The sequence below is a fragment of the Herpailurus yagouaroundi genome, unplaced genomic scaffold (assembly GCF_014898765.1).
Source record: "Herpailurus yagouaroundi ecotype Mexico unplaced genomic scaffold, PumYag 203, whole genome shotgun sequence".
Lineage (NCBI taxonomy): Eukaryota > Metazoa > Chordata > Mammalia > Carnivora > Felidae > Herpailurus > Herpailurus yagouaroundi.
In genome coordinates, this window is record NW_024412434.1 from 15,796,720 (window position 1) to 15,811,575 (window position 14,856).

At 35.4% G+C, this 14,856-nt stretch overlaps 1 protein-coding gene across 1 annotated transcript in view; it reads right to left on the reverse strand.

Moving 5' to 3' along the window:
- Positions 1 to 6,318: 6,318 nt before the first annotated feature.
- The window catches only part of MALRD1 (MAM and LDL receptor class A domain containing 1), a 747,899-nt gene continuing 739,361 nt past the window's right edge, over positions 6,319 to 14,856 (reverse strand). The window contains exons 36-37 of the mRNA XM_040451270.1: positions 9,366 to 9,441; positions 6,319 to 6,634 (exon numbers count right to left, since the gene is read on the reverse strand). Of these exons, the coding sequence (XP_040307204.1) occupies positions 6,554 to 6,634; positions 9,366 to 9,441 (157 nt within the window). The 3' untranslated portion in view covers positions 6,319 to 6,553. The remainder of the gene's footprint in view (positions 6,635 to 9,365; positions 9,442 to 14,856) is intronic.

Here is a 14,856-nt window from a genome sequence, read left to right on the forward strand (position 1 = left end):
TCCTCTTCTTCTTCCTCCTCCTCTTCCTCTTCTTCTTCCTCCTCCTCCTCTTCCTCCTCTTCTTTTTCCTCCTCTTCTTCTTCCTCCTCCTCTTCCTCCTCTTCTTCCTCCTCCTCCTCTTCCTCCTCTTCCTCTTCTTCTTCTTCTTCTTCTTCTTCTTCTTCTTGTTATTTGGGAGCGCCTGGGTGGCTCAGTCGGTTGGGCCTCCGACTTCAGCTCAGGTCATGATCTCGCAGTCCGTGAGTTCGAGCCCCGCATAGGGCTCTGTGCTGACAGCTCAGAGCCTGGAGCCTGTTTCAGATTCTGTGTCTCCCTCTCTCTCTGACCCTCCCCCGTTCATGCTTTGTCTCTCTCTCTCTGTCTCAAAAATAAATAAACATTAAAAAAATTATTTGGGTTATTTGGTATTGAGTTGTATAAGTTTTTTGTATATTTTGGGTACTAACCCCTTATCAGGTATGTCATTTCCAAATATCTTCTCCCATTCACTAGATTGTCTTCTAGCTTTCTTGTTTCCTTTGCTCTGCAGAAGCATTTTATTTTGGTATAGCCCCAATAGTTTATTTTGATTTTGTTTCCTTTTCCTCAGGAGACCTATCTAGAAGAATGTTGCTATGCCTAACATCAGAGACATTGCTGCCTGTGCTCTCTTCCAGGGTTTTTTATGCTTTCAGGTATTATATTTAAGTTTTTAATCCATTTTGAGTTTATTTTGTGTATGGTGAAAGAAAGTGGTCTAGTTTTATTCTTTTGCATGTAGGCAATCTTTCTCAACAGTGTTTGTTGAAGAGAGTATCTTTTTTCCATTAAGTATTCTTGCGTCCTTTGTCAAACACATGGGTTTATTTCTGGGCTCTGTTCTCTTCCATTGATTTATGTATCTGTCTTTGTGCCAGTCCCTTACTGTTTTGATTATTTTATCTTTGTAATATATCTTAAAATCTGGGAGTGTGATACCTCCAGTATTCTTATTTTTCAAGATCAATCTGGTTGTTCAGGGTATTTTATGGTCCCATACCATTTTTAGGATTCTTTGTTCTAGTCTGTGAAAAATGCCGTTGATATTTTCGTAGGGATTGTATTAAATCTGTAGATTGCATTGGGTAGTATGACATTTTAGCAATATTCATTCTCCCAATCCATGAACATGGAATATCTTTACACTAGTTTGTCATCTTCAATTTATTTCATCAGTGTTTATAGTTTCAGAATATAAACTTTCACCTTCTTGGTTTAGTTTATCCCTAGGTATTATATTATATTTGGTGCAATTTAAACCTGATTGTTTTCTCAATTTCTTTTTCTGCTACTTCATTATTAGTGTATAGTATTGCAACAGATTTCTCTATATTGATTTTGTATCCTGAAACCTTATTGAATTCATTTATCAGTACTGGTAGTTTTTTGGTGGAGTTTTTAGAGTTTTCTATAGATAGTATCATGTCGTCAGCAAATACTCAAAGTTTTATTTTTTCCTTACCAATTTGGATGCCTTTTATTTCTTTTTCTTCTCTGATTGCTGTGGCTAGGATTTCCAGTACTGTGTTTAATACAAATGGTGAGAGTGGACATCCTTATCTCTTCCTGATCTTAGGGGAAAAGCTCTCAGTTTTTCACTACTGATTTTGGTATTAGTTGTGGTCTTTTCATATATGGCCTTTATTATTTGGGGGGAGGGCTTTATTATGTTGAGGTAATATCCCTCTAAACCCACATTGTTGAGAGTTTTTATCATGAGTGGCTGGTGCATTTTGTCTGATGCTTTTTCTGCATCTATTGAAATGATCATTTTTTTTTTTTTCTTATTAAAATGGTGTATTACGTTGATTAATTTGTGAATATTGAGCGACCCTTGCATCTCTGGAATAAATCCCTCTGGATCATTGTGAATGATTATTTTAAATGCGTTGTTGGATTTGATTTGCTAATATTTTATTGAGAATTTTACATGTATATTCATCAGGCATATTTACGTATATTCCTCTTTTTTTGGTATAGTTTTTATCTAGTTTTGCTATCAGGGAAATGCTGGCCTCATAGAATGACTTTGGAATAAATTTTGGTTGTTTTTTTTCTTACTGATTTGTAGGGTTTTCAAATATATTTGATGTATAGGTACTTTTTTTCGTTTTATGTATTGTAAATAACTTCTTCCGCTCTGTGGTTCATTCTCTGTTGTCTCTTAATGGTGTATTTTATTGCACAGAAATTTCTAAAGTTAATGTCTGATTTAATATTCTTTTCCTTTATTCTTAGTTATTTGATTGTTTCAGAAAGTCTTTGCCTTCATGGAAATTATCACGTTTTTCCATATCTTCTATGACTAAGTCAGTATAGGATGTTTATTATTGTCTGTTTTGTGTTATTATTGTTTACCTTTATGTATACATCAAAATACACCTAGAATTTATTTGCATGTAAAATACATTGTGGGAATCAGGTTTATTCCTTTTTCTTTAAAAAAATTTCTTTAGGGGCGCCTGGGTGGCGCAGTCGGTTAAGCGTCCGACTTCAGCCAGGTCACGATCTCGCGGTCCGTGAGTTCGAGCCCCGCGTCAGGCTCTGGGCTGATGGCTCGGAGCCTGGAGCCTGTTTCCGATTCTGTGTCTCCCTCTCTCTCTGCCCCTCCCCCGTTCATGCTCTGTCTCTCTCTGTCCCAAAAATAAATAAAAACGTTGAAAAAAAAATTGTTTTTAAAAATTTCTTTAAGTTTTATTTATTTGAGAGAGAGAGAAAGAGAGAGAGCATGAGCAGTGGAGAAGCAGAAAGAGAGAGAATCTCAGGTAGGCTCCATGCTGTCAGTGTGGAGCCCAATACAGGGCTCAAACTCAAGTACTGTGGTCAGAATGTTAAATGACATGAATCAGTGTCCATTTTTAAGTGGATCTTTAAGTTATTTATTTACTTTTGTGACTGCTTTAACTGATTCATAGTTATAGACTTCTTCATTTCAAGATGTGTGTGTCTAGTTTCACTGAAATTTCACAGTGGGTGCTTATAGAAGTGTGTTGCCTTTCCACTTGTAATAATTAAAGAGCAGGATCTTGAGTTTGATGATGACTTAGATATTAACCCTTGCATCTGTTGATAGACACATTAGCAGTGAAATGGAGAACATTTTGCAAGTTGATACAAAGAAAACCAGAATAACATTAAGTTTCAAAAAGATGTCATTGGTTTGACAGTGAAAATACATATTTGAAGTCTTGTTTTTAAGAGGTGTGTTGGAAACAAACAAAAAATCTCACAGTCTTTTTATGGATTTTTCCTGTTTCTTATTTTTAAGAATTAAATTTAAGACTACTTACTGCAAAAGATATTGCCATGAACATAGCTGTTGGTTTACCTGAAGCACATGCCCTTAACATGCTAAACACAAGGCAGTTATTTAAAGGATGTGTGAATCTTCAGTTCTTATTGTGACATATGTGAAAAATGATTGATGGTCAAGAAGATTAATAGAGCAAAACAAATTCTTACACAGTTTCTTCAGGGTACCATCTAAATGTAGAAAAAGGAATAGGCAAAGATGAAATGGTATAATAGAATGATGTATGACATTTATATGTCAAGAGAACAGTGTTAACCTGTACTTGTTTATCACATATTTGCTAGTGTGCTTACAGATAAATATGCCTTGTCTTATTTGTAATTTATTAATCTAGAAATTGGTCAGTTCTAGTTAAAATACATATATTGGGAAATATTTTTAGCACTTATTAGGTTTATAGAGATTACTGTTGTGCTATTTATAAGAAAATATTTCAACATTGTTCTAAACCAGTGCTGAGAGAACTTTATGGGATGAAAATGTTCTCAGTGTTTTCCATTATAGTGTTTACTGGCAACACATGGCTATTGAGCACTTGGCTTGTGACAAGTGCAACTGAGGAAATGCATTGTTAAAATTTTATTTAATTTTAGTTAATGTAAATTTCACATTAAATGTCCACATGTGGCTGATTAGCATAGTCAACAGCATGCTGTTTTACATTTATCTGAGTTAAAACATGTTAAAATACTTAGAACAGTATTTTTTTAGATAATCAGTACTTATCACTTGTTGCTATTGTTATTAACATTATTATCTGCTTATAGTGTATTTTGGGAAATAGGTTGGTCACATGAATCCAGTTAACAAGATATTGTCTTAAATATTTGTGCACTAAAAGCTCTAAGAATCTGTCAGCAGTACTCTTTGGTATCCATTCTCCTGACATCCACTGGCTTAAAAAAAAATGGTTTCATTGGATTCTCTGGTGTGAAATTTGAGATCTTTTCATGATTTAAAAGCTGAATTATATAAATTGTGAACTCTCTATACTTCTTGTTCTTTCTTTATTTTCTTATTTCTTTTATATTTTTAAAATTACAATGGGGAAGATTTGGATTTACATCAGTAAGTTAGAGGAAGAACAATGCAAATAAAAATAAGTTTTTTATTTCTGAATCTCACATTAAATGATGAAAACAACATAAGCACATACCTCTTCTATCTACTGGATAAGAAAAATCAGTTTTGTTCTTTAAGTTTCATAGAATTGCAATATTTATTTATTTATTAATGTTTATTTACTTTGAGAGAGAGTGTGTGAGCTATCAGGGGGAGGGGCAGAGAGAGGGAGAGAGAGAATCCCAAGCAGGTCCACGTTGTTAGCACAGGCCCCCATGCAGGGCTTGAACTCACCAACCAGAGATGGTGACCTGAGCTGAGATCAGGAATTAGACACTGAACTGCCACTCAGGTGCCCCTGCCATATGTATTTATAAGACCTCACAAAATGTTTGATTTAAACATTTTAAGGGGCACATAACTTGCACCTGAAGATAATTTTAACTAAGAATACCCTCATTTCTAGTCTGTTGATTTTCTGTTGTTATCCTCAGTTTGGAGCTACCTCAATATGAGGTCATGAATTCCCTCAATATTCCTGTGAAACAAGCCAATTTAATTTGGATAATCATTGCTATTATCTTTTTATTTTAATTGCACTTCTACTGCATTTTTCATGTAGTAGCCTTGAGGTCCTTTACAAAACCATATTTAGATTTTAACCTTCTGCTGTTCTATAAGCTTAGGCAAAGATCCTGAATGTATCTGGCTGATAGTTTTAAGCTATAATAAATGCAGCTTCCCAAAATGCTTATGTCCCACAATGCCAGAGGCCAGACTTCAACAACAAGAATAACTGATCCTCTTTTGTGTGAAGTTTTCTAGGACCAGAAATTGTGATGTCAGTAGGAAAGCAGCAGTTAGGAAAAGGTATTCATAGAGAGCACAACTAGAATATAGTTAATGGGCTTCAAAAAATTAACTGGGATAAAATTTGAAATTAATCTATTGCAAGGCTGATCAACAATAATATGTATTTTTTCTAGTCTGTATTCTCACAAAAGGCACTAATGTTGGTAGTACAACTTACACTGAATACAACTGACCTTATTTAGAACAGATGCTGATGGTTGCTTACTTCCTGGCTGTGTCCCCTTGATCCTAACTGTCCTCTGATTTTGTTCAAGGATCTACCTTCATATACTTGTCAGTGAGCTTCATAGGTCTATTCTCAGCCTAGAGGTGAAGGGTGTCAGCCAGCCATGTTGGCCTCATCACCTTTGAAGAGGTTGACTTGGCATGGGCTCCATGTCTCTCCTGGCCAATAAGAGTGCTGTTGCTGGGAGTGCATCCTGAGAAGGGTTTTTTTGTTGGTAAAAAGATACAAGGAAAAAATGGGCCCTGTTCTGCCTCTGAACTTCACTGGGAATACAACAGTGATGCAGCTTGTGTAGCTATCATCTAACCTGTCAGGGAGCTAATTTGAGAACATAGCCTATGAACTGAAACTTGTAAATAACCAGAGTCCTTGCTAAAGGCATGGAGCTTTTGCAATAACCAAGCAAAAGAAGTGTTCTCCCAATTTCCCGGTTTTGTGCATAATAATTGCCACATTATTTAAACCATAGGAGTAGGGATTTTCAGTTTCTTGTGGTCCAGAGTTCCATAACTCATATATTTCAGTATTATTTTTATGTTTAAATGAAGATAGGTGTTAATAATTATTTGAATAAAGGCAAGTTTAGGATGATAATTTCACATTTTTTTCCAGATACAGAAATATCTTTTACTCATGGTTATCTGGATTAGGATTACTATGATCTGTCCATGCCTGCTAGCTTGTATGCTGAATTAGTTCACCTTTTTGTTTCTAAGTTCTATCTCATATAAATAAGAATTTTAAAACTTATTTAATATTCAGGATATAAAGCAATTTGATTTGTGTTTTTTTAAATGACCATGATAAAATCAAAGGAAAACAAGAATATCAATTAGAACATTTTATTAAAATATTCAGATGTATAATGAACTTAAGGTTCTGATTCAGATCCCATGAAAACATTTAATATATTCAGTAAGAAAATTTATTTGTAAGTATAATAATTAGTATTCTGAATCCCTTCTATTTCTACTATTGCATAAGATGAGTTTCCATCAGATTTCACAGACTAGAATTTTCTATAAACTACATACCCTAGATCATACTTGATCTTGATGGTACTATTTCAGATGATTAGATATGGTCTCCAGGCATCCTGATGTTGTGCCATATAACGGGTTTGAGAAGGAGTATACAGAACTCTAAAGAAAAACACATTGAAAAGGTTAGGATTTTAGGCATTAAAATAACAGACCTCTTTCTACATCATGCAGAATGAAGTGAGCATTCCTGACTCTCCCCTAGTACCTTTAGTCCACACTGCCTGCACTGTTGACAGGCCTAATGTTGGTGTGTGTATCCAAGGCCATTGGGGCATAGGACTGCCTTATCCTCACCTCTGGTGAGACAGGGGAGTGCAGTGGCCAGAAGCTTGACTCTTTCTAGGGTGCTGGTTTCTCTAAGTCTGCTGTATTGATCACAGTTGAGTTAAACAAAACAAAACAAACAAAAAAAAAATACAAAACCACTACCACCGCCAACAACAAAAAACCCCAGCTTTTAGTTGAGAGACTTACAGTTTACAGAATACATTAGGAAACCTAAAATGTGGAGTTTTTTTTAGGACAGACACCTTGATTTCTTCAACAAATAAATCACAAAGAAAACATGAGAGAGAAAGAAAATGGAACCTAGAGGTTAAGAGTCTTAGGAAACATACCTGTCAATTTGGATGTATATACCATATATCTATCCTGATTTTAAAAATACAGCAACAACAGCAGTTGAACATTGAATATTTGATGATATCAAGGAATTGTTATTAAATGTTTACATGTGATATTGTCATATTTTTTTAAAAGTCTTTATTCCTTAATGGTACAACTGAAGTCTTTACATGTGAAATTAAATGATATCTGGGATTTGCTTAAAAATACTCTGGTTGACACCAAGTGAGCCCTAATGTAAATTATGGACTCTGGATGATATGGAGATACAGATTTGTCTATGTAACAAATGTACCACCTCTGGTGCAGGATGTTGATAATGGGGTAGGCCATGTGTGTGTGAGGCGGGGGAGGGGATATATGAGAGCTCTGTGTGTCCTCTGCTCAATTTTGCTATGAACCTAAAACAGCTGTAAACAAAACAAAGTCTTAAGGAAAAAAAAAAAAAAAAAAGCAAACCACCATCACCACTCTGATGTGTAGTGGGAATGGGTAGCAGTAGAGGTGAAACAAGAATGACCATGGGTTGGCAATTACTGAAGTTGGGTGATGGATATACAGCATTTCATTATACTACTCTCTCTATATCAGGATATGAGAATGTTCTCTGAGTTTTTAGAGGAGTATTTTGGAGAAGTCAATTTCACTGTTACAAAGTCAGGAAAGGTACATTTGGTTTAAAACAACATTGTTTCTGAAACAACAGAAATCAAAGCAGCAACAAAGTTCAAGAACTGTGACAGATTTCTTCTCTAGCCTTTCTTAATGGAAAGGAAAAAAAATGTGAAAGAGGAATTGTTTTTGATTAGGATAGAGAAAAGGAAATTGTTTCCAAGGTTCTCCAGAGTCACTGACTGCACTCATATGCATACATAGTAGAGTCTTGAAAGCACCTTGAAGGGTGGGTCTTTGATATGAACCCCCACCTGTGTGCCAGAGAAGCCATTTCTCAATAGAAAGAAAAAGATTACAACACCTTCCTAGCAGCTTTTTAATTACTACAAGTTTATAAGATGTTAATATAAAAATGCTAAATTTAAAAGACTACATTTTATTTCTTATATCATTTATATCTTTCAGATATTAAATGTTAAAGATTTAAAAAAAGTAAACTTTCCTTCCTTTACTAAAAATGAAGTAGCGTTGTGTTATGCATATCTACTTTGCCAAGAAGATAAATTACATTAGGCCTCTTAAATATCCATTTATTTATTCATTGGAGGGGCTACATTTTAATTTTTGCTGTGTCTTGATTGACTTGAAGTACCATCCAAATTAATTCTCTCTGTGCTCTGTGAAATATCTTCTTGTTTTCATTCCTACCAAAACAATGCTAAAAGTATGTATGACATCATTAGTAAATAACACACAAAAAAGCCAAGTGTTGTGTTAACCTTCAGCCATATTAACCAACTCTCCAGAACTACTAGAAACTGTCTGATCTGGCACCTTGTTACTCATTTCAGTAATGGTAACAACTGTTCATGGCTTATTTTCATTTAAAAAAAATGGGGGGGGGAATCAACACTTTGTTTTCTATATGCTCACTTTGACAAGAGAATGAATCAGATATATTTCTAAAATCGGATGTAAGGAGGTTTTCATAGATAAGAAGTGACATGTCAGGCTAATCCTATTTTATACCCAAATGAATGCTCATATTACCTACTTAAAGAGATGAAAAAGATTTTATTGCCCATTTTCTCTCTAGACTACTTATTGCACTAAATAAGGAATGACCCTAAAAAGGCTCAAGAAAGATGTAATACACTTTAATTTTTCTGTTAGTCTTCTGAGTTATCAGGTAATAGCCTTTTACTGCTCACACCTAAATTTAAAGGGAGCACAGAATGCTATCCTTCCTTTTGTTTTTGGGAACAGAATACAAAGTCAATAAAGAGTTACTACGGGTAGCTGACTAATACTCTGGGTTAAACTGATATTTTCCAGATTTGTCAGCTCTCGTTGAGTATGAATAGTGACCACAAAGCCACTTAACAGTGAACTGACTTTACAAGCAGATTGAATCTGTCCTGGAATGGAAAATTCTCACTGCACATTTAGAGCAACTGAAATTCCTTCCCATTTCCAATGAACTGACTCTGCTAAAACATTCCTCTTAGCCATGATGTGGAAACCTGTCCAGATGACCCTGTGTGTGTGTGTTTCTGCTTCTGAAACAATACAGTTCACCATTAGCACTTACCTCCGTTTTCTCTGGGTCCCTCCAGTTCCCATAAACTGGATTAACAAATGCTTGATTAACACTTGCTTTAGTTTTCCTTAAAGCACACAGGGCCATTAACAGAAAAGAAGAAGAAGAAGAAGAAGTATTAAATGTAGCACCGTCCTTTTTCAGGTTATTATCTGATAGACATATTTGAGAGACACATTGTCTAAACAGCATACTTATTTTTATGAATGTATTATCATAAGTAAAGTTCTTTTTTTTCTTTTTCCTTTTTTTTTTTTTTTAAGGACACCAAGGCAACCACATTCTTGAAAGCAAATGTAATTTGAACTCTGGATATTTAGATCCAAATAAACACAGGCAAATAAAAAGTGGCATAAATCAGTATTAAAGTTGATTTCTTAAAATGTTACTCAAGTAATACAAAGGATACAACATTAAAAAGTGCTGCCTATATGGAAAGGCCACCTCAGACTTCAAAAGTACCAAACCACCAAATCCTGAGGACTATTTTTCATGACAGTGTCTGTTACAAAGACCTATAGCAATGAATCAGTGTTTAACATTTTAAATAGTAAATGCCAATCTGAGTGTTTTGAAGAGTTCTTAATGTTAGTGTTTTTTCTTTAATGAATCATAAGAAATATGTGTTTGATAATGTCCTTGATAATCTCACATAGTGGTCTAGGTCTGCTTAATTTACTCTGATTAACTGCACTCCTAATGATCACTTTCTTTATATTCTTAATTACTTAAGGGTCAATAGACTTATTAGAAGACAACAAGCCCTGGAATAGTTGGCCACAACTGGAATAAAAAATGTATTCATGACAGGAACAAAAAAATATAACCAGATAACTAAAGATACTTCATTAAAGATTTCTGGAAAGATTCCATACATGGCATACACACACACACACACACACACACACACACACACACACACACACAATGGAGAATGGAAGACCGATTGTAGGATACTTGCCAGTGTCTTGAAGGCAGCCAGGAGGGAAAAAACAAACATATATGTGTGTGTGTGTGTGTGTGTGTGTGTATGAATATTTTTGCCTAGTCAGGGTATAATGGCAATAAGTCTGTCAATAATATACCTGTAAATCCTAAGGGAAAAGGTTATGAAGACGAAACTCTTATCATTTGTTTTTTCAAAAGAAATTGTCCGAGTTATAACCTCTTATTGTCATTTACCAAACCACATAATCCTCTTCTAAGAAATGACAGTATTAGTGAGTCCAGCAGCCTAATCTGGGTAATAGTGTTTATTGGCAATACATTTCTCCTGTGGATTCAGTCTTCAAAGCTTCCTCATTTCCACTATTTCTATACAATTGGCTTAAATATTCAATAGCTTAACCAGTTCACACTTATTGTGTCTGTGGCTATCAATGCATAGGGACATATATACCATCCATATTTGTGGATTATTATTTGAAAGAAATCATAGAGACACTATTAAATAGTGAGGCAACAAGTATCTGTTAATTCCTTAACTGTATCAAGTGAATACTTATGAGTTGCTACAGTTAGGTTGAATACATGGTATTTGATTCTTTGCCTTTCCCTCCTCCAAGACTTGTAAATCAAAGTTCTCAGAGTAGCAAGCTCAGTAAGTGATGTAGTTAGGCACAGGCCTCATCAGGGCTGCTTTTAGAGTTGAGACTGGGTAGGGAGTTGAAGAGAAGTTTCAAGATGCCAAAACAAAGGCTGGAGAGAGAGAACATGGGGGTAGGGAGTAACAAAACAAAATGGAAATTAGAAACTAGATAAAGATCAGACAACTGCAGACACAGCTCAGCACAGCTCAGAAAAATTAATCTCAGCTGAAATCAGGCATGGAATCAGGAAGCAAGAGGAAACCTAAACCATAGGGTTAGACAGGACAGATGATCCAAAAGCCAGGCAGACAACCGGGAACTGAAGGAATAGGCTTGGAAGTCAATTGGATAGAGGTGAGGAACAGGCAACACAAAAGATCTTGATGTGAGACAATTATTTTTGGCTTTGCTGGGACCCCAGGTGACCTATACCAAGATTGGCAGGCAGAAGGAAGGTAAATTGATCAGTCTTCCAGTCCTGTTAAATTCAGCTATGGGAGCTACTTCTGAGAGAATTTTAGGTCTTAACTAATGTTCTCTTAAAATGACAAAAGCAAAAAAAAAAAAAAAAAAAAAAAAAAACAACCAAAACAAAACAAAAAACAACTATAGGTGCCTAGCCTTTGGGGATTGGGTGACCACAAAGAAAAAAAGGTGATACTTAAGGATGTGAAGTTGTAGTAAAAGAGGAAAGGGTCACAGTATGAGTAGTATGTGAGCAATGGTAAATTCTTCCTACTTTAAATTATGTTTATTAGCAATCACAGACAACTATTTTTCCCACACAAAGCTATGTCTCCCAACATTAGAAACTTCTGAATTGTTAGGCTTAATTCTTAATAGCTTTCCTGTTTATAGGGTAAAATATTAACCATCATCCATAGAGGTTCCATTAAGTAAATTTCTAGCTAGTGTCAACTCCATACGTTTACTATTTTAAGTACTATAATTTTCCATCTGTATCAGTTATCTATGTTTGATATTCAAACATAATTTTACTTAAAATGATAGAAATGATTCCCTTGCCTTTGGGGATGTGTCAAGTAAGAAATTGCTACGGCTGAGGTCAGAGAGGTCTTTTCCTGCTTTCTCCTCTAGGGTTTTGAGGGTTTCCTGTCTCACATTCAGGTCCTTTATCCATTTTGAGTTTATTGTGGTTTATATACACAATGGAGTACTACGTGGCAATGAGAAAGAATGAAATATGGCCCTTTGTAGCAACATGGATGGAACTGGAGAGTGTTACGCTAAGTGAAATAAGCCATACAGAGAAAGACAGATACCATATGGTTTCACTCTTATGTGGATCCTGAGAAACTTAACAGAAACCCATGGGGGAGGGGAAGGAAAAAAAAAAAAAAAAGAGGTTAGAGTGGGAGAGAGCCAAAGCATAAAAGACTCTTAAAAACTGAGAACAAACTGAGGGTTGATGGGGGGGTGGGAGGGGGGAGGGTGGGTGATGGGTATTGAGGAGGGCACCTTTTCGGATGAGCACGGGTGTTGTATGGAAACCAATTTGACAATAAACTTCATATATTGAAAAAAATGATAGAAATGATAGAAATTAAAATGAGGAAAACAAAATGTTTGATTATCAAGTTTTCTGCCATTTCTAACATTGTATGGTACAGTGATAAACCTGTATTAGGCTAAAATAGACTATGTTTAACTTACTGTATTTGTCAATAGGCAGATGGCTCTAATAAAGTTGAGGTTTCAAAGAATCTCACCACCTTCAGGAATCAGCAAGGAATTGACTTAGAATTTCAGAGTAGAGAGAAAAGGTAGCATGGATCACATGAGTTTTCCATCTATAACTTAATCTTTCATTCACTTAAATTATTATTAAGCTTCTGTATCCAATATGTACAGACAGTGGCATTTTGAGTGGGCTAAAGAGAGATGTCAGTGTAGAACTAGCATAATTCTGATGGAAATTTCCGCTTTAAATTTAGTGAGCATATGTATAACTCTAAAGGAATTCACTTCATGGCTTATTAACTAACAAAATTGTTTTAATGTTGATTAAAAACATGGAAGTATTGGGGCACCTGGGTGGCTCAGTTGGTTAAACATCTGATTTCAGCTCCGGTCATGATCTGGTGGTTCGTGGGTTCAAACCCTACATTGTGCTCTGTGCTCACAGCTCAGAGCCTGGAGCCTGCTTCAGATTCTGTGTGTGTCTCTCTCTCACTGCCCTGCCCCTGCTCATGCTCTGTCTCTCTCAAAAATAAAAATAAATGTTAAAAAATTAAAAAAAAAAAACGGAAGTGTTTATCATAGGTATCTGAAATTATTGTAAATGGTCAATGAAGAAAAACTAAAAACAAAAACTCATCTATGTTACATCCATTAAACATGACTTTGAGATAAATGTTTATTATATGTATTTATTAACAGCTTTATTAAATTATAACTCATACACCATAAAAATTTACACATATGAACATGTAATTAAATGTTTCTTAAAATTTTATTATTAATTTTAAATACTGTGATGTGTGTGTATATATATGTACATACCTGTGTATGTACATATATGTATATGTATATATATACACATATATATATAACATAAAACTTGACATTTTACCATTTTTCAGTGTATAATTCAGTGGCATTCATTATATTCATAGTGTTATGCAACCATCACTTCTACTCACAAAATGTTTTCATCACCAGAAATAGAAATTTTCTAACCATTAAACCATGATTTCCCATTCTCCTTTTCTTCCAGCCCCTTTTCCTTCTTTTTTTTTTTTAATTAAATTTTTTTTTCAACGTTTATTTATTTTTGGGACAGAGAGAGACAGAGCATGAACGGGGGAGGGGCAGAGAGAGAGACACAGAATCGGACACAGGCTCCAGGCTCTGAGCCATCAGCCCAGAGCCTGACGCGGGGCTCGAACTCACGGACCGCGAGATCGTGACCTGGCTGAAGTCTGACGCTCAACCGACTGCGCCACCCAGGCGCCCCTCCCTTTTCCTTCTTTACCCCTGCTTTACTTTCTGTCTCTATGAATTTGCCTATTCTAGGTACTTTGCATAAATAGAATCTTTATAATAGTTACCTTTTTGTGTCTGCTTATTTCACTTGGTATAATGTTTTCACGATCCACCCATATCGGAGCATGTATATAAACTTCAGTGATTTTTTATGGTCGAATAATATTCCATTGTGTGCATATGTTGTACTTTGTTTACTCATTCATCAGATGATAGACACTTGAGTTGTTTTCACCTTTTGGTTATCGTGAATGATGTTACAAATGTTGGCAAAAAAATGTTTGAGTCCCCATTTAAGTTATATATCTTTTCATTTGTATGTTTGCATTTGTATGTCTTTACTGAAGAAATGTCTATAAAAGTCTGCTTCTTTTAATCAGGTTGTTTTTCTCTGTTATTGAGTTGTAGGAGTTGATACATATTCTGGATATTAAACTATTATCAGATGTATGATTTCAAATATTTTCTTCTGTAGGGTGTTCTTTGACTTTTTGGATAATGTCCTTTGATATATGAAAGTTTATGATGAAGTCCAGTTTATCTTTGTTTGTTTGTTTGTTTCTTGGGCTTTTGGTGTCATACCTAAGAATACATTGCTATCTTTTCATGTGTCTGTTGATCATCTGTATGTCTTCTTTGAAAAAATGTTTATTGGGGTGCCTGGGTGGCTCAGTCGGTTGGGCGTCCGACTTCGGCTCAGGTCACGATCTCATGGTCCGTGAGTTCGAGCCCCGCGTCGGGCTCTGGGCTGATGGCTCAGAGCCTGGAGCCTGCTTCTGATTCTGTGTCTCCCTCTCTCTCTGCCCCTCCCCCGTTCATGCTCTGTCTCTCTCTGTCTCAAAAATAAATAAAACGTTAAAAAAAATTTTTAAAAAAAATGAAAAATG